Here is a 20,851-nt window from a genome sequence, read left to right on the forward strand (position 1 = left end):
CGCTGTCTCCACGTGAGCAGTGCCCAGACACGAAAGACAGTGATCGTGACCGTTAGAAGGCGAGAGATAACGAGCACAACTAGGAATAACACACAATCGGAAAAGCATCTTTAAAAAGACGCATCTTTAAAAAGACGTTCCGTGTGTGCGCTCTTTTAGAGAAATATATACTCTTTTAGAGGGGAAAAATGCTCTTTCAGAAAATACACTCTCTAGTTTTTCTGCCGAAGCGCCCAAGGGCATTCTCTGCAGTGCACCAGTGCAGAGGAGGGAGAAGCCACTGAAATGCGCCGTCAGATCCAGCAGGTGAATGAACAGTAGTATTCAGCTCAGCGAGCATGACCGTTCGGCTCCGAAGAGAAAATCTGAATGAGTGGTTGCATACCAGCTCCTTTTATACCCGTATGTTCGGGGAAGTGGCATGCAAATACCACTCGCCAATTTTCATTGGCCTTTTATCAAAGACCAGAGGTGTCTCGGGCTCCCAAGAGTGACCCCTAGTGTCACTACATCGACACCAACGTCGAGTGAGTGACAGATAGGGAACTGGAAAACATGCATTAATTAACTTTTAACTAGATTTTTATGTTTCAGTAAACATTTTGAATGTACTTGGCTACAACGGCTGATAGGATGAATTTAAAATTGATTTAATTTTCGAAATGGGGCCGGTTGATCGTTTGCTTGGGGCCTCATAAATTGTAAACCCGCCCCTAATGAGCTATGCATGTTATATTAATAGCACTCTAAATTCACTAACTGTACCTTTGATTCACTCACTGTAATTCCAAATATGCTTGGCCACTAAAAGTTACAATCGAAATCTATAGTAACATCATAATACTGGGTATTTTGTGGATTAAAGAGTGGATGAGAGAATTTCTCTGCATTACAAGGCATTGTCAACTGTACTACAAAATGTCTTCCTTCAAAGTTCCCCCAAAATAAAGCATTCTCCAAAAAAGGCGTAGCTAAGGTTAAGAAAATATTATATAAATGTGGTACTGTTTCATAAAAAATAAGAAAAATAACAGTTGTTGTTGTTTATAAAAAATTTTTCCCCATAATCATTTCTTAACTTAAAGGGATAGTTCACCCAAACGTGAAAATTCTCTCATCATTTACTCACCCTCATGATATCCCAGGTATGTATGACTTTCTTTCTTCACCGGAACACATCTGAAGAAAAATATCTCCGCTCAGTAGGTCCTTAAAATGCAAGTGGATGGTGATCCGACATTTGAAGCTCCAAAAGTCACAGATAATCAGTATAAACTTCATCCATTCGATTCCAGCAGTTATATTAATGTCTTCGAAAGTGACACTGTAACGGGGTAAGGGGTGGGCAAGGAGGAGGCAGGAACCGGCTGAACAGTCAACGTAAAGTTTAATAATATAAATGAACTTAAAACAACAAAACAAAGACACACACGACGTGGCGCCTCCGGCTCGTCTTTATCTCCCTCCCGGCTGATTAGCCCGATTCAGGGCCGGCCATGTGTCCTCACGGACCAGACATGCCCTCCTCCTCATCACACTACTTCAACGCCCGACTCAGGTTGGGGAAACCCCGCAGTTCCTCCGGCACTCGGCGGCCGGCAATGACCCCTCCGTCCACAGGCAGATGGCCACGGCTACTCCTTTGGCGGACGGCAGAGGCAAGGACTCTACGACAGCGCATCCCTCCTTCCCAGTCCTCACAGCCCGGCCCCGTCCTCCTCCTCGTCACAGACACTATCACTTTTGGTGCAAAAAAGATCTATATTTAAGTATTTTTTTTTACTATAAACTGTGTGTGTGTGTGTGTGTGTGTGTGTGTTTGTGTGTGATAAATGTAAAGTGGTACTGATGACAAGTACACACATCGCTGAAGCTCAGTTAATACAGGTTCTCCACTAAAATAACTGATAATTCTTCTCTAAATGTAATGTTTGGACTTAGTTTAAATGCCGCCATAGGCCTAATTGGCAGAAACGATTCTTGCATTCTGTTATATATGTTTACTCTTTATTACCATGCAGTAACACACTGATTTAATGATTGATGTATGCATTCATAAAATCAGAGACCCTCTCCTTGAAATCCAAAAGAGACGCATATTACCGGGTTTACATTAAATGGCGATGGCACCTGTTAATATGCATCTTATCTTAATACCAGTTGATAAACAGGGTACACACACAGCAAGTGTGTGTAAAAGTGAGAGTGAAGTCAAAACTGATTCATTAGTTTAAAATGATTTTATTTGTAAAAATGACAGACAGCATTTTGATTTATCTATCAATGTTTCAAAAATCGATAAATTACAGAATTTTCAGTTAATGCAACCCCTAATCATGTTGGGTTAAGTGATTGTTTGTGCCACACCAGAAATAATGAGCCTAATACGCCACTGATACATGCCCACTGTTATGATTAGCTAACATCTTTGCAGACCAAACACCCCCACCATAACACCTGTGGAACAATATCCAAGAATAAAAGAATAAAGACATGTAAGCGATTTTATTAAAAAATCCCCTGAAAGCACTCCGTTCAGTCAGTCATTGATAACTATATGTTCCAATTTATGTAAAATACACAATCAAACCACTATAGTTGTTCTGACTGAACAATAGACAACAGAACAAAGTCTGCACAGCATTGCACCCCAATACTTATAATGTATACAATATTTGGTGTTGGAATAATGCTATATAAAGCTGACAACAGTGAAAACAGTCCAGACTAGCACAAGCTATGAAGTTGAAGGGTTAATAAATGTGTATCCAGCTCTTGGAAGAGTTATAAGGGATGGTCAAGCCCTGCGGTTCGCTTCTGTCATCCGCTTCAATGCACATCATGTGTAAAGAAATATGGGATATTCGCCGGGTGGGGAGACCCCCTCGATCATTTCACCAGTCCCCCTCAATTGTATCGCTGCTTAAATACAGAATAATCGGCATCCTGACACATTAATTTCAGCCAAAATGGCTACGAGACAGTTCAGACAACTGGCATCCTTAAGCGTGTACTTCACAATTGTCTCCGCACTGAGCGATCTTCTACAATAATACAATAATTTAATGTCAAATCAATGTTTCGTGAGCAATTATGTATTTCTTTTGGTAAGTAACTGTGTTATAAGCACTATCCACTCCGCTTTGGAGTCCTGATCATGGTTTAATATGCAATTTGAAAACGGCTGACTATACAATTCCTTACATAACAAACATTTTAAACATTTTAAAACAGAGTTGGTACTGCCTCCTCTTTCCATGTAAGTTTCTTTCCAAAGCCTGAATCTTGGTTCTCAAAAGAATCCATAGAGAAATGTGCCAAACAAGCATAGAATAATTCCACATTGACACATTCAGGAACATTTAAGCCACTCAATCCTACTGTTGGGATCCTTCAGAAGGCTATGCAGAGATGCAGTTTGTCCACAACCAGAAACACAACAATGTCTGGGGACCTTACTTGACATCTTAATTTTTTTGTTAAAAGCAAACTACAGTAACAAAATTACCACTTTCAGTGTTGGAGCAGCTCTCTATCAATTTACAGCTATGAGTATGTTGTGGAGGCAGGGCCATTCAAATGAACACCACATCCTAATGTCACTATGTCGTCTTTGCAGAGTAGAAACAATAAATTCTCTTTTTGGGCTGGATAAGAAGTTTTGAGTTCTGAAATTTTCAGTATGTTTTTATAGTACAATGACCTCTTATATATCAAAATATCAAGGAAGCTTTTTGTCATGACATGAACCATTTAAGTGTTACATATTGCATAATAAGCTTTGCTGCCCAACATATTTTGATAGTCAACTAGGTCCAGTTATTCCCACTTGATTTTACACTGAATCGGTAAACTTTACAAAAAGGTTTTATTTGTTAATGCATTAGGTATCATGAATGAACAATTTATATATAAGTAAATTGTTCGTTCATGATACCTAATGCATTAACAAATGTTAACGATATATATATATATATATATATATATATATATATATATATATATATATATATATATATATATATATATATATAATTACATCATTTATTAATCTTTGTTAATGTTAGTTAATAAAAACACAATTGTTTATTGTTAGTTCATGTTTGTTCATAGTGCATTATCTAATGTTAACCAATATAAATTTATTTTAAAAATATATTAGTATATATTGAAATTAACATTACAATATTAATGAATGCTGTAAAAGTATTATTCATTGTTAGTTTATGTTAACTAATCACTTATGTTAACAAATGGAACCTTATTGTAAAGTGTTACCACTGACTCTTTCCATATCCTAAAAAACACATGAAACCCACATTATGAAACCATGATTATTTAAAAATTTTCACAGATACTGCAGGATCTGTCAGACCAACCAGTCCAGTGAAGTATTGTTGTGTTAATCAGTTAAGGGCTTTTCATTCTTAAAGGAATATTCTGGGTTCAATACAAGTTAAGCTCAATCGACAGCATTTGTGGCACAATGTTGATTACTACAAAAATATAATTTTAACTCATCCCTCCTTTTTAAAGGGTCCATATTATGCTCATTTACAGGTTCATAATTAATTTGGGGGTCTACTAGAATACACTGGCGGCCAAAAGTTTGGAATAATGTACAGATTTTTCCGTTTCAGTGGGAAATTGGTACTTTAATTCACCAAAGTGGCATTCAGCTGATCACAAAGTATAGTCAGGACATTACTGATGTAAAAAAAAAACAGCACCATCACTATTTGAAAAAAGTAATTTTTGATCAAATCTAGACAGGCCCAATTTCCAGCAGCCATCACCCTATCCTTGAGTAATCATGCTAAATTGATAATTTGGTACTAGAAAATCACACCATTATATCAAACACAGCTGAAAGCTATTTGGTTCATAAAATGAAGCTTAACATTGTATTTGTTTTTGAGTTGCCACAGTATGCATTAGACTGGCATGTCTTAAGGTCAATATTAGGTCAAAAATGGCAAAAAAGAAACAGCTTTCTCCAGAAACTCATCAGTCAATCATTGTTTTGAGGAATGAAGGCTATACAATGTTTGAAATTGCCAAAAAACTGAAGATTTCATACAAAGGTATACACTACAGTCTTCAAAGATAAAGGACAACTGGCTCTAACAAGGACAGAAAGAGATGTGGAAGGCCAGATGTACAACTAAACAAGAGGATAAGTACATCAGAGTCTCTAGTTTGAGAAATAGACACCTCACAAGCTGACAGCTTCATTGAATTCTACCCGCTCAACACCAGTTTAATGTACAACAGTAAAGAGAAGACTCAGGGGTGCAGGACTTATGGGAAGAATTGCAAATAAAAAATATTTCTTTTGAAACAGAAAAACAATAAGAAAAGTTTAGAGTGGGCAAAGAAACACACATTGGACAACAGATAATTGGAAAAGAGTGTTATGGATCTTAACCCCATTGAGATTTTGTGGGATCAGCTAGACTGAAAGGTGCATGAGAAGTGCTCGACAAGACAGCCACATCTATGGCAAGTGCTACAGGAAGTGTGGGGTGAAATGTCACCTGAGTATCTGGACAAACTGCCAGCTAGAATGCCAAGGATCTGCAAAGCTGTCATTGCTGCATGTGGATTTTTTGACGAGAAATCTTTGAAGTAGTTTAAGAAGTTCTGACATTTTTTTTCAAATTGTAATAGTAATTTTTCACATTATTAATGTGCTGACTATACATTGTTATCAGTTAAATGCCACTTTGGTGAATAAAAGTACCAATTTCTTTCCATATGAGCAAAATATATACATTATTTCAAATTTTTGGCTGCCAGTGTAGGTTTACATGCTTTAATGTTAAAAAAAAAATTCTCATACTGTACATTGCTGCTGCACCTCTTTTCACCCTCTGTCTGAAACACTCTGATTTAGCTCCTGTCTCTTTAAAGCTCTCCTTTCCAAAAAGCCCAGTCTGCTCTGATTGATCAGCTGGCCCAGTCTGTTGTGATTGGTGAACCGCTTAGGGTGTGTGTTGGAAACTCCCCTTACCATAACCAAGTTTCAGCTCCCAAGGCTTCCTAAGCAACGCATTCCTGAGGTGGGCATTATGCAAATGTGTTACATAGGGATGTAGCTATGTCACGGAAGTAATGGCTGGACTGCAAATCAGGTGTTTCAAGCAGTTCAGGAACAGTGTTTTCTGTGGGAGAGAATAAATCTTTGGCGTGGACTTTGTGCTTTGTAACTTTGCAACTTTGCAGAACTTTTACATGTACAAACAGCTATATTACACACTAAAGGAAAGGTAAAATCCCAAAAAGCATTATAGGGCCTCTTTTAAAAAATAAGCAGAAATCTGGGTTACAGTGAGGCACTAAGTGAATGGAGCCAATCTGTAAACATTAAAATACTTACTGTTTCAAAAGTATAGACACAATGCATAAACAATATGTGTATAAACATGATATTAGTGTGATAAAATCACTTGCTAACCATTTCTGTGTAAAGTTATAGCCAATTTTACACCTTTGTTGCCATGATGTAATGTCAAAAAACCCTAACCCTAACGACTGTAAAAATTACAATTTAAACAACTTTACAGCTCAAATAATACATGAGTTTTAACAGAAGAATTAATGTAAGTGCTTTTATAAAATTATAAGCTTCACATTTCTACCTTTTAAACCCTCCAAAAATTGCCCCCTTCACTTCCATTATAAGTGCCTCACTTTAACCTCGATTTGTGATTTTTTATTTTTATTTTTATTTTTTTTAAAGGAGGGACAAGTTGAAATTATATTTTTGTGGTAATTAATATGATGCAACAAATGCTGTCAATTGAACTTAACTTCTGTTGAACCTGGAACATTCCTTTAACACTGGGTAAATGAAGTTGTTATCTTGTTTCATGTTTGTTTGTTCTTTACACTCTTATTTGTTAATCCTGGGTATTCAGGTTTCAATATTTCACACTGTACATGTAATGTAAACACTGGGTTTATGCTCTTATTTGCATATTTGCTGTTCAGTTTATGATTGCTTGTCTGTTGCTAAACAACTTAAATTCTAACACAGCATTGTTTCACACTGTATACCTTTGGCACCACGGGTTGGGGGTTATTCTCATAAACATGTCAAGAAAACTTCCTGGTCCTTCTTTACTCCAAAATCAAAAGAAACTAATAGGAAATTATATTTTGCATTTAGTAATTGAAGCCTAGTTTTTAACATTTTGACAATTTATTTTACCCCTAATTCCCATTACCGCAATGCAAAAATAAATATTCTCACTGCCGCAATGTTTTAAAAAATTATATATTTAAAAAGGAAATGTATTTACACATCATAGTAGTATTGCCTTTAACTTTTACTGATTTTATTTAAAAATCATTGTAAAATGGCATTTTTACTGTAAAACAGTCAAAACAATGGGAATGGTAAGTAAAACACCTGGATGCATTTTGATAATTGGGAGAATTGGGGGATAAAATGTGCTTAAGTGTCCTGAAAATAATGTTACAGTGCAAAAAAATCTTAATGGTCCTAAATGTAGGTTTCAATTTCTTTATGCAAAATACCATTTCATGTTCTTTTATCATTTTTATTATTTTTATTATTATTTTGTTTTGTTTCATGAGAATCACCCTTGGGCTTAAAATTGCAAAAGCTCTGAAGCAGGGTTTTATGACCCAGAGTTGAGCGTTGTGGTAACACTTTACAGTAAGGTTTCATTTGTTAACATTAGTTAATGCATTAGGTTTCATGAACAAACAATTAACAATATATTTGTTATAGCATTTATCAATCTTTGTTAATGTTAGTTAATAAAAACACAACTGTTCATTGTTAGTTAATGTTAGTTCATAGTTCATTAACTAATACAACTTTTGATTTCAAGAATGTATTAGTATATGTTGAAATAAACAAAGATTAATAAATGCTGAAAGTATTGTTCATTGTTAGTTCATATCAACTGATGTTGTTCACTAATGATAACAAATGGACCCTTGTTGTAAAGTGTTACCAGCGGTGCTAACCCCCTGTCAAAATGTAAAATGTTGCTTAACACAGGGTAAGTTAACCCAGTGTTTAGCATGGTGTGAAAAGCCCTTATGTGTTATTAATCAGAAAGTGTTGTCTTTCTCAGGACATATATACCAGTTATTTCCCGCATCAAAGCCAACAAGGACAAGGTCAGTCTTTAACACAGTGTAAACAGATGTTTGCCATTATAAAATTGGTTTTGGAAACTCTATTCTTAAGTTCTCTAATTTTTTCTTTCATTCTCTTGTTAACTGATGTTTTCACAGGTGTTAATCTACAACCCCAGTTTCTTAAAGTATGTCTATGATTCGTGGCTGGAGGGTCATGGCAGATATCCATCCACCGGCTTTCTCTCTCTAATGTTCGCAGTTCATGTCTGTGATGAGGTCAGATTCCTTTTTGTGTGTTTGTTCAGTATTTTTTCTTTCATTCTGTTAACATTTTAATAGTCTTCAATGCTTGAATGACTGTCTTTCTCCATGTGAGAATATCCCCAGCTTGTGGAGCAAATCCTCTGCTATTGTTTGTTGAGCAGATCATAACATTTTATGTGCTGTAGTGAATGTGATGTAATGTTATTAAAGATTTAAAAGGATTTTGTAGTGCACCATAAACATAATTCACTAATAATGAATTACAACCACTAAAAGCGGCATTTTTTGCACACGCTGTGCTGGTTTAACGCCTGATTTGCTAAAGTAATTATGCAGATCAGGCAATGGCGCAAATGCACCCACAAAATCGCATGAATGCTATTTGCACTCGCAATTCTGATCTTGCGGGCCAATTCTGAGCGCTATATAGCAGAGGATGCCGCAGACCACTGTGTTTGACACACCCTGCCGGGACTGAACATCACTCACTACTGTGATCCACACACCTAAATCATCTCTTAAATATGGTGAAAGTGCACTTGGACACCACACATCTGGGGCCCTGTCTCAAATACCACCCTAAACCCTTGCGTTCCTCTTTTGAGTCCAGACTTTGATGTATGCGAAAAACTGAAAACAAAGTTTTGATACAGTCAAACACGTTAGACTAAAATTTTATACTATATACACAAGAAAGTCAAGTGATCCGTTGTTGATAATCAGTAAAAAAAAAAAAAAAAAAAAAAAAGATTATTAAAATCTATATTTAATCAGTGATTGACATCGCCTCATCTGCCATGATTTTTTCTCCAGCTCGGAAACTCCAGTCAGCTGTGATTGGTTGAGAGAATCAGCAGCAGGGACTGTTGGGTAGTAGACCGCAGTGGAGCTCATACTGATGCAGGCTCAGCCGAAGGGTGCGTTGAGGGTGCAAAGGGGGTGCTCGTGAACACCCTTCTGAGTGTTAAAATGTCAAATGGGATACTCTACGGTCTTGTGGACTGCGCAGGAACGCACAAATGAATGCCACGAGACCGCAAGTCCACATCAAGTGTGCCATTTGGGACAAGGCCTGGATATCTGCCAAGCTATAACGCTCTTCTCCATCATTTGATCATTATTAGATTAATTACTGCTGATATGATCGGTTGAAAACGTTCACAAACATCTCTTTTTAAGTAAAATTCATTTTACCGCCTACTTTAATTTGCAGTAATAACGTGATCTAAACTCCGCCAGGCAATTTTTTGAATGAAGCGCAATCTACATTATGCCTAATTTACATGGCGTGTTTGCACGTACAATTACTTTATTTAAATACTCAAGACGCAGTGCATTTTCAGGACTGATCGTGGTTGCTAAAATAGATTGCGGGTGGTTAGTGAAAAGACTGAAATACCACGCGCAAAACTGTTAGTGAATCTGCCCCACAATCTTAGGTAACACTTTACATTAATATTCCCTTTGTTAAGGATTTATAAAGAAGTTCATTTATTACTAGGTCATTTACAAATGCATTATAAATCATTTATATCCAGTTTTAGCAACATTACAGGGACAACTTTCATCTAATACCTGCCAAAAAATGAGCATTTTAACTGTTATAAATGTTTTTTGTTATAAATGTTTAATAAATACATTTACTCATACTTACATTAATCGAAAACATAAAATGTCCCATTTCATGATTTATATCACAATGCAGCAAAAATAGAGTATTATAGTGAGATTAAAAGGAGGGATTATGTCATTTTGTGTCATTTTCATTATATGCATTACTAAAATATCTTGACACACTAGTGTTGTCATTTTTCTTGTCACTTTGATGTCAAAAGAGTGGCGGTATTCCGAGTGTTGTCCCAACTTAACTAGTCCTAGTGACCTAAAATCCTCTACACTACACAAGTACTTTTTAGCTCTTCATAATAAAGCTTCGTGACTATTAAACCGGCCTGGTTTCTAATGTTGGCAAATTCTTAATTAATGTGTTTTAATATATGTGTCCTCTTTACATAAATGGACCTTTTTCACAGACTGTGATGACGCGTTTCTGCCTTATTTATCAGCGTAAATCTCGCTTTGTTTTTTATATATTATACATTTTTTACATTTTGAATGTAAATTTAAAACATTATGCTTTGTGTTTTATTACCCTGGAATTAGTTTAAAAAAATGAATTACCACAGCTGTGAGGGGGGTTTCTATTACAGCTGCTGAGAGAGTGACAGTAAATTTGACATCCTCTCCCATTTTACTGTCTTAATCCACTGCTCTCTTTTTTTTTCCTCTTCTGGAAAGTCATTCAAACGTAATAGTGGATTTTTTTTCTTTTGCTCTTGGAGCAAATGGGTAAGTGAAAATAATATTTGCTCTGATCTCCAATTCACTCCCATTCACCGCTGTCAAAGTTTACCCTGCAAACGTTTACTTTCTGTGAAAAAGGTCAATTGCATGAAGGTCACCCATTTTATTTGTTGTTTTAACTGCATATAAATGATGTATAATGCATTTGTAAATTAATTATTAGTCATTAAAATCTTTATAATCTCTTCACAAAGGGAGGATTAAAGGGGTCATGTCATGCATTTTTATTTTTTTATTTTAGTTCATTTCAGCCAAAGTACAGGACTTCTTGGCTACTACAAGACAGATTAGAAAGCAGGCAACCTTATATCATACACATGACCATTGATTTTGTTGCGCTCCATGCTATGTGTTTTTCTACCCTATTTAAATCATTTCAACTCAAAGTGATTCAAAGATCAATTTTACATTCCGAATTATGTGTTTCTTGGGTAAGTAACAATGTAATAAGCACTATCCACTCCATTTTGTGATTTAAATCGGCTGACCATACAATTCCTTACATATTAAATGGACACAGGCAGGTGAAACTTTAAAATTACACTTGTTATTGCACAGCTCTCTGGAATACTATATTCTGATTGGTCAGTGGCACTCACGAATTTGTGAGTCATCTTTTATGTTTCACGGATCACTGTGCGATCTCTAAAAATTAAATAATTTAATCTCAAATCAACGTTTCATATGCATTCATTTATTTATTTGGCAAGTATTTGTGTAATAAGCTGGATAATGAGGAGTCAATTGGTCATTTTCGCAAAATAAACACCAACAGCCGACACAACAGCTGATTTTCTTTCTTTTTACATAATTTCAACGCAAATCTGTATTGTATGTCCATGTATTAATTTATTTTGTTAGTAGCTATGTAACAAGTGAGATAATGTACAGTCAGCCGGTTGTTATCTGTATGTTATCTCTTACTCACTGGCATTACTGTCATATCCAGTGTTGTTGCCACTGCTCCTCCTTTCAATACAAGTTTCTTGAATCCTTGGTTCTCAAGAGAATTCATCCACGAATCCAAACATATAATCCCACATTGACACGTTAAAGAACTTCATTTGAATTAGCCACTCATTCCTAATGTTGGGATCCTTCAGATGGCTATGCAGAGATGCAGCTTTTCTACAACCAGGAACACAATGTCTGAGGACCTTACTTGACTCTTCTCTGGTTAAAAGCAAACTACAGTTACAATAGAGCCACTTTCAGTGTTGCAGTACCCCAGTCGCTTCCTCTGTCATCTCCCCGAGACCATTATGTATGTTGTTGAGGTGGGGACTATGCAGCCCCTTTTATACATCACTATGGGGCAGATTTAAAAAAATAAATGCTCTTTTTGGACTGGAGAGGATTTTTGAGATCTGAAACAGACAATATTTTTTTTATTGTACATATAAATATTGATAAAAATGTATCAAGGAAAATGTGATTCCTCATGACATGACCTCTTTAATGTAAAGTGTTACCCAATCTTACCTAAACATTTCTAAAAAAAAAAAAAAAAAAAAATTTAAAAAATAAAAATGTGAAAACTAAAGTATTTCTAACCCATATGCTGTGTTGTGCTCAGGTGAATGTGTTTGGGTTTGGTGCAGACCAGTATGGAAACTGGCACCATTACTGGGAGGCCAACATGCTGGGAGGAGCATTCCGGCACACGGGCGTCCACGATGGAGACTTTGAGTACAACATCACACTGTTGCTAGCAGACAAACACAAGATCACACTCTACAGAGGAGTATGAGGACAACACAAGGCCTTAACACAACACAGCCACTGCAAAACACTTGTAATTATCATAATTTACTGTCTCTACAGACTGAAAATTATGAAGCTTTCATTTGTTTTTCTGTCAGACCCATTTCTAGTAATAAAAATGTTTGAATAATTAATTCTGCATAATTTGTTACATGAAAGGGCCTTTATGTTTTACAGTAAATTGTAAGAAAAGAAAATGACCTCAAACAGGTGGTTTGTTGTTTGACTGTATTGTACACAGGCACACCTGTTGCCTTGTTGTGCATAGGATCATTGTGCATCATGTGTGAGTGTGCTTTGAGAGAGTATGAGGCTGAGCAAGTGAGTGAGATTTAGTCCATATGCTGAATACAGGTCCACCTAAATGACAAATTGGCAACACTGAAAAATAACTTTGTACATCCTCCTTGACGTCTTTACCATTTTAATTGTTTTAAAACTTCCGTAATCAGGTTAATTATTTCCTACATTTGTGTTTTGTCTCTTTGTCGCATGTTTACAAGATTTTCACAGACAGAAAAAGATTAATTAGACTGCACAATGCATTGCTTATAAGCTGAAGTTACTGAAGTGAAAGAGCAAGATCGGATGAACATCTGAATATGCTTTTATAACAGCATTAAAGATGCTCTTAAGACTTTAATATAGATTCAAATGATTTGTCTTTAAAAAAAAAAAAAAAAGTCCTTGGAAATACACAGACAGTGACAGAACTCTTAAATACCATAAAAATGAGAATATTTCAGTCTCATGTGATTCCAGATTTCCAAATATTAATGCAATGAATTGTACATCGGTACGAACATTTTGTGTATTATTGAACAAAACTAAGAAACTCTTAACGCTGTTCTCTGTAATAGGAAAGTATTTGCTCTGCTGAGGAAGGAATAATTGTTTATTCTCTAAAGTAGAAAATAGCCACTTGCAAGTGGTTAAATTATTAATGAGACTAATAATTACTGGTGTGGGTATACAGTATATATTAGAGAGAATCGCAGATCTTGTCTCCATGTGAATGAGGCTTTTGAATTCATAATTTGACTTTCTTCCACATGGATTCAGAGTTGTTCATGAGTCATATACTGTAGATTTTTTAAAGGTTTGTCTTCATTATTATCTTCAATTCGTTCTAAGTGCCTTCATTTCAGAGTTGCATGTAAAACAAATGTGCCTAAAAATATGTATTTTACATTAAATAGAAAACAAATAATTTCTAGCATGTTAATTTATGTCTATGTTTTGAAGGTAATTTACATTAATTCAGTGGTATTTTTTTGACCAAAGATATGTTTTTATCTCTGTGACTGTAAATAATTAAATAAAAGACTGGTTTAGTGCTAGTTTTGTGCTGTATTTTTTGTATTTATAGTTGCTAAATACTATGTACTATTTATCATTTTAACAATGCTTTGTGAAAACCAACTATCAACCAACAACATGTGAGAGATCTATGTGCATGGGTTCTGTCCAGTACTGGAATTACGCTGTATGCTGTGCTCATGAGCTTATTAATGTGCATATTACTATTTTTTATAAAAAAAAAATAATAATAATAATTATCCCCTTTTCTCCCAATTTGGAATCCCCAATTCCCACTACTTAGTAGGTCCTCATGGTGGCGCGGTTACTCACCTCAATCCAGGTGGCGGAGGACAAGTCTCATTTGCCTCCGCTTCTGAGATAGTCAATCCGTGCATCTTATCATGTGGCTCGTTGTGCATGACACCGCGGAGACTCACAGCACAGGAGGCTCATGCTACTCTCCACAATCCACGCACAACGTACCACGCCCCATTGAGAGCGAGAACCACTAATCGCGACCACGAGGAGGTTTACCCCATGTGACTCAACCCTTCCTAGCACCTGGGCCAATTTGGTTGCTTAGGAGACCTGGCTGGAGTCACTCAACATGCCCTGGATTCGAACTCGGACTCCAGGGGTGGTAGTCAGCATCAATACTCGCTGAGCTACCCAGGCCCCATTAATGTGCATATTAAACATTTACCCAGCAGGGCTCAACACTAAGGACTTTTTTCTACTGGCCTGGTCAGGCCAGTGCTTCAGATTTTTACTTACCCTACCAAAATTTTCACTGGCCCCAACACAAAAATGTAAAATAGTTGTTTTTACCATCATGGCTATAAAATAATTTGTCTGAAGTAAAAAAAAAAAAAAAATGCTTGCATTTATTACGTTTTTAAGACAATTTCCCCCAAAATGTTATCATATTTATAATTTGAAAGATATGATTTATGCTTTATGTAACCCCATTTAAGTGCTTTACAGATATAAATTAATTAATACATCATATTAACCTCAGCCGTCCTGCCATTTACACATGTGTTTTTATGTGAAGAGTTCTGTGAAGCAAATTATGTGTTTTCGGTCACCCGTTTAGTCATGCTGTCAACTTTTGGGCCGTGTGTAGTGTCTTCACAAGCAGGGTCAAATATTTAGTAACTGAGTTAAAGATTTGATTATTGGCTGAATATAATAAAACATATGAATTCCTGAGAGAAGAGACGTTGCTAATAAATCTGTTGTGGTGTGTAATATAGAGTAGGTGGATATCAGGCCTAATCTATGGATTAAGAGTGTGGATATAAACATAAAATTAGACAACCCAAACAAGACCAAAACTGACTGATACTGACAGAAATTAAATACATGTAGGCTACAGAAATGAGAAATGTAACAGGTGTGTTATGAGGATGACTGTTGAACAGCTCTGAAAATAACAATAGCCATAGTGATCTTGCTTCTTTTCATATCAAACACCATTATCATGTCAAATTAATGATTACATTTTGAAGCATTACTTAATTCAGTGTATTCTTACATTTTGGATACTGAGCAGCTCATGATTTCCAGCACGTGCTTCATCACCCTTCTGGCTCTGCCCCTGCCACTGTGAGAGCTTTGAAGGGCCAAAATGTGGGACTCAAAACCAAGGGTCATTCGGAACTCACTTTTTAAATCAATTGTATTGGATATTCTGACTGAAGAGATCTTACAGCATGACTATCATAATTGTTCTCCCTTCAAACTGCCCTTTGGAAAGTGATTTATCCCATTTTGAATGCTATTTGTTTTGACTCAGTGAATCCAGATGTAACAGTTTTACAAGAATAATAACTTTTGCCTCAGTTTTAATAAGCTGTATCAAGATGTTCAATATCTGCTCCCAATCTAACCGCCTCTATGAATTGTTCACACAGCCATCAAAACAGTCTGAATTGGTTTGCGATACAATCTGAATCACTCAGACTACTCACCCATGCATTGAATCTCACTCATCAACACTTTAGTGGAATACAGAGAACGAAAAGAATGCATGCTTGCTTGCTGTGGATATTTATCTACAATCAATAGAAACAAAACCTGCAAATGTATGCTATTTTATATTGCCAGTGATGAAGAAGGTCTTTCTTCAGTTGAACACATCCCACCTGAACAAAACAATAGAAATTCTAATGGTTCCCACTACAAATACCATTACGAGTGTAGTGTGATGTGGGCCATATTCCATTAGGATTTAGCCAAGGTACCACTGTGTTACCATCTGAAAACTTCAGATATCAGAGTATTATTGTCCAGGTGTGCTCACATACAAGGAATTTGAGCTGGTAACAGAAGTGTCCACTACTTAGAGAAATACTTCCAGTACATACAGAAATACAACAGAAAGACACAGATTTACAGGATCAGTAGTAAATGTACTTAGGAGTTGTTATATACAGAAATATGCAAAGAGGTATGAGTTGTACAAGTAGTATGAATATGAAAAATAGAAAAATAAAACAAAAATAGTGAATTTGCATGTTGACCACATTTTTTTAGGAAAAATATTAATTTTAGTGTCGCACATGCTTTCAGTACTGTGCCATATTGCATATTTGTATTGCAATATTCTATACTATATATCATGTGAATAAGTATTTTAGATGAAGTATGCTCCCTGCATCTTGTTGTTTTTTTGTTTTGTTCTTTTTTTTTCTCTCCTCATTAAAGGTGCTTTAAGTGATTTTTTCATGGAGAAGTATGCAAAACATGTTCCTACACCCTTAAAGATATTAATGAATTAAGTGTCTTGAGAGATCTCACCGGTCTCTGTGACAGCTGTTGACTTTTTTACAGCTGAAGCTCTGACGCTTTTGACCTGTCAATCATTTTGCTCGTTCTCATAGTGCTGTATTTGAAGAGGATCATTAAAGCTATGATTCATAATGTTTGTTAGTTGAGGGCGCTATTGTGCCACTGTTGAATTTGACAGCCACAGGAACAAACAATGTTGCTCTTTTGCTCGGTTTTGGTCTCAACATTACACTGCGTGCCCAATTATTAGGCAAATTGTATTCCTCAGGCTTAATTTTTTTGTTGAACAAATCTCAATCTCACTCTCAGACTGCTCTCAGTCAATCCAAAATATTACTGAACCTCAAACCTGAATGTTTAACAAAGAAAAAGTGAGTTTTGTCTTTCTCGGGGGAGAAAGTGTGCACAAATATTAGGCAACTAAATTACAAAAAGAATTTCTCCCAACTCAGTTGTTTATTCTCAATTTTTAGAGTAAGTGCAACAAATAAGTAACACAAAATGACAATTAAATACAATTTTTGGCCTTTCAAAAATATTCAGTGACCAATATAGCCACCCTTCTTTTCAATAACTGCCATGATCCTTCCATCCATGGAGTCTGTCAGTTCCCTGTCTGTCACTCACTCAACGTTGTGTCGATGTAGTGACATGAGGAGTTCGATCTTGAGAGCCTCAATCACCTTTGCTTAAAATAGAAAAGGCCAAGGAGAATTGGCGAGTGGAATTTGCATGCCATTCTTCGCCCCGGACATATGGGTATAAAAGGAGATGGCGTGCACCACTCATTCAGATTTGTTTCTTCAGAGCCGAATGCATGTATTGTGTTCATCCCATCACCTATGCTTACGATGCCGGATTTACAGCGCATATCAGCGGTCACCCTCGCACGGTCGAGTGTTGTGCTTCCAGTGGGCGCTTTGGCAGCTGAGTATACAGGTGCTAAAAGAGTATATTCTAAAAGAGTACACTATATTGCCAAAAGTATTCACTCATCTGCCTTTAGACGCATATGAACTTAAGTGACATCCCATTCTTAATCCATAGGGTTTAATATGACGTCGGCCCACCCTTTGCAGCTATAACAGCTTCAACTCTTCTGGGAAGGCTTTCCACAAGGTTTAGGAGTGTGTTTATGGGAATTTTTGACCATTCTTCCAGAAGCGCATTTGTGAGGTCAGACACTGATGTTGGATGAGAAGGCCTGGCTCGCAGTCTTCGCTCTAATTCATCCCAAAGGTGCTCTATCGGGTTGAGGTCAGGACTCTGTGCAGGCCAGTCAAGTTCTTCCACACCAAACTCGCTCATCCATGTCTTTATGGACCTTGCGTTGTGCACTGGTGCGCAGTCATGTTGGAACAGGAAGGGGCCATCCCCAAACTGTTCCCACAAAGTTGGGAGCATGGAATTGTCCAAAATCTCTTGGTATGCTGAAGCATTCAGAATTCCTTTCACTGGAACTAAGGGGCCAAGCCCAGCTCCTGAAAAACAACCCCACACCATAATCCCCCCTCCACCAAACTTCACAGTTGGCACAATGCGGTCAGACAAGTACCGTTCTCCTGGCAACCGCCAAACCCAGACTCGTCCATCAGATTGCCAGATGGAGAAGCGTGATTCGTCACTCCAGAGAACGCGTCTCCACTGCTCTAGAGTCCAGTAGTGGCGTGCTTTACACCACTGCATCCGACGCTTTGCATTGCACTTGGTGATGTATGGCTTGGATGCAGCTGCTCGGCCATGGAAACCCATTCCATGAAGCTCTCTACGCACTGTTCTTGAGCTAATCTGAAGGCTACATGAACTTTGGAGGTCTGTAGCGATTGACTCTGCAGAAAGTTGGCGACCTCTGCGCACTATGCGCCTCAGCATCCGCTGACCCTGCTCTGTCATTTTACGTGGCCTACCACTTCGTGGCTGAGTTGCTGTCATTCCCAATCACTTCCACTTTGTTATAATACCACTGACAGTTGACTGTGGAATATTTAGTAGTGAGGAAATTTCATGACTGGACTTGTTGCACAGGTGGCATCCTATCACAGTACCACGCTGGAATTCACTGAGCTGCTGAGAGTGGCCCATTCTTTCACAAATGTAGAAGCAGTCTGCATGCCTAGGTGCTTCATTTTATACACCTGTGGCCATGGAAGTGATTGGAACACCTGAATTCAATTATTTGGATGGGTGAGTGAATACTTTTGGCAATATAGTGTATATTTTCCACTAAAAGTGCTCACACAAACGATTGGCGTCTTTTTAAAGACAGCCTTTCGCCTTTGTGCTACTGGATGTGGCTGTTATCTCTCCCCTCCGGATAACCACGAAATCTGTCTCGAGTGCTTGGGGCGCCAGCACGCCAAGGCAGCTTTCGTGGAGGGGTTATGTTCTCATTGCAAGAACATGCCCATGAGAACGTTGCGGTCGCGGCTCACTTCCTTCTTCATGAAGCAAGGAGCCACCGCGGCTGCTTCCCAACCCGCTCTGTCCTGGGCTGAAACTCAGGCGGCCGGGTCGGAGAGTGCCGCGGGTGATCTGGATGTGGACATGGGAGTGTTTCCGCTGGCTCAGCCCCCGCGGACCTCCCATCCCCCAGCACGCTCATTCTACCCGGAAGAGGTGTCAAGCGATGCAGGCGGTCCGCCTCAGGGCGGATTTAATGTCTCGTTCACGGCTCGTGACAAGGATGAGTTATCGTCGCAGCAACGGAGTGTGGTCTTCTGCTGTCGGAAGTGAACGAATCTTCTGAGCTCCTGCCCACGGGCGGTAGAGCTCAGGATGAGGTGAATGCTGAGACGGCAGCCGTGCTTGCCCTGGCGGTTGCGAAAATCGGTCTAAAGTAGAACCCTCCACCTTGCCCTGAGCGTTCAGGCTGGGTGATTGGTTTCTGGGATCAGAGCGTGACTCACGGCCATGGCCCGCCCCGGTGCCTTTCTTCCCGGAAGTGCACAAGGAGCTAACGAAGTCATGGAAGGCACCTTTTTCTGCCCGTACACACTTCGCGGGCTCGTCCATCCTAACTACCCTCAACAGCGGTGCGGCTAAGGGAATACGTCGAGCTTCCCCAGGTAGAGTGCGCCGTAGCGGTGCATTTATGCCCGCAGGGTGCAGCCACCTGGAGGGACCGACCAAGGCTCCCTTCCAAGGCCTGTAAGTTCTCTTCCTTGTTGGTGATGAAGGCTTATGAGGCTGCGGGTCAGGCTGCCTCTGCCCTACATGCCATGGCCATCCTGCAGGTCCACCAGGCCAAGGCATTGAAAGATTTGCATGAGGGTAGAACCGATCCAGCGCTTATGCAGGAACTGCGTACTGTGACCGACCTCACCCTATGGGCGACGAAGGTCACGGCGTGCACCCTGGGCCGAATGATGTCCACTCTGGTGGTCCAAGAGCGGCACCTGTGGCTCGACCTTGCGGAGGTTGAATCCTTCTAGACAGTGTCTGATTCCATCTTGGGATCTCTCTGTGGTCCTACCTGCCCTACAGAGACCCTTTGAGCCCCTGGAGCAGGCTGAGTTCAGCACTTTGTCACTAAAGCCGGCCCTGCTGGTGACGCTCACTTCCATCAAGATTGTGGGGGACTAACAGGCGCTCTCTGTCACCAGAGAATGCCTGGAGTCTGGGCCATCATACCCTTATGTGATCTTGAGACCCCGGCTCGGTTACGTGCCCAAAGTTCCCACCACTCCCTTTCCGGACCAGGTGGTGAACCTGCAAGTGCTCCCTTCAGAGGAGGAAGACCCGGCCTTGTCGTTATGTCCAGTTTGCGCCCTGCGCATCTATCTGGAACGCGCGCAGAGCTTCTGATGCTCGGAGCAGCTCTTTGTCTGCTTTGAAGGGCAGTCTCCAAACGGAAGATGGCCCATTGGATTGTGGATGCCATTTCCTTGGCTTACCAGTCACAAGAACTGCTGTGCCCCTTGGGAGTCCGGGCGCACTCCACTAGAGGTGTTGCGTCCTCCTGGGCACTGGCAAGGGGGGCCTCTCTAGCAGACATATGCAGTGCTGCGGGTTAAATGCTACACCCAATACCTTTGCAAGGTTTTACAACCTACGCATAGAACCGGTTTCGTCACGAGTGTTACAGCAGGTAGGCCGGGCAGCCGGTTGGGTGTACCGCTTGCATTTACGCCTTTCCCCTTTTTTCAAGGTGATAATGTGTGTTATTTTGTCCACAACAGTTCCCCGTAACTGGTGAACCCTGGACGCCTATTTAAAACTTAAGCACTGTTCAGTGACAAACTCGGCA

General features: G+C 38.8%; 1 protein-coding gene across 2 annotated transcripts in view; it reads left to right on the forward strand.

Moving 5' to 3' along the window:
* Positions 1-13,850, forward strand: part of LOC127420738 (CMP-N-acetylneuraminate-beta-galactosamide-alpha-2,3-sialyltransferase 1-like) — a 74,418-nt gene extending 60,568 nt beyond the window's left edge. For both annotated transcript variants that reach the window (XM_051663253.1, XM_051663254.1), the window contains 3 exons: positions 8,112-8,157; positions 8,275-8,394; positions 12,323-13,850. In XM_051663253.1, coding sequence (XP_051519213.1) covers positions 8,112-8,157; positions 8,275-8,394; positions 12,323-12,496 — 340 coding nt within the window. In that variant the 3' untranslated portion in view covers positions 12,497-13,850. The remainder of the gene's footprint in view (positions 1-8,111; positions 8,158-8,274; positions 8,395-12,322) is intronic.
* Positions 13,851-20,851: the final 7,001 nt, after the last annotated feature.

The sequence above is a fragment of the Myxocyprinus asiaticus genome, chromosome 30 (assembly GCF_019703515.2).
Source record: "Myxocyprinus asiaticus isolate MX2 ecotype Aquarium Trade chromosome 30, UBuf_Myxa_2, whole genome shotgun sequence".
In the NCBI taxonomy this organism is placed as follows: Eukaryota; Metazoa; Chordata; class Actinopteri; order Cypriniformes; family Catostomidae; genus Myxocyprinus; species Myxocyprinus asiaticus.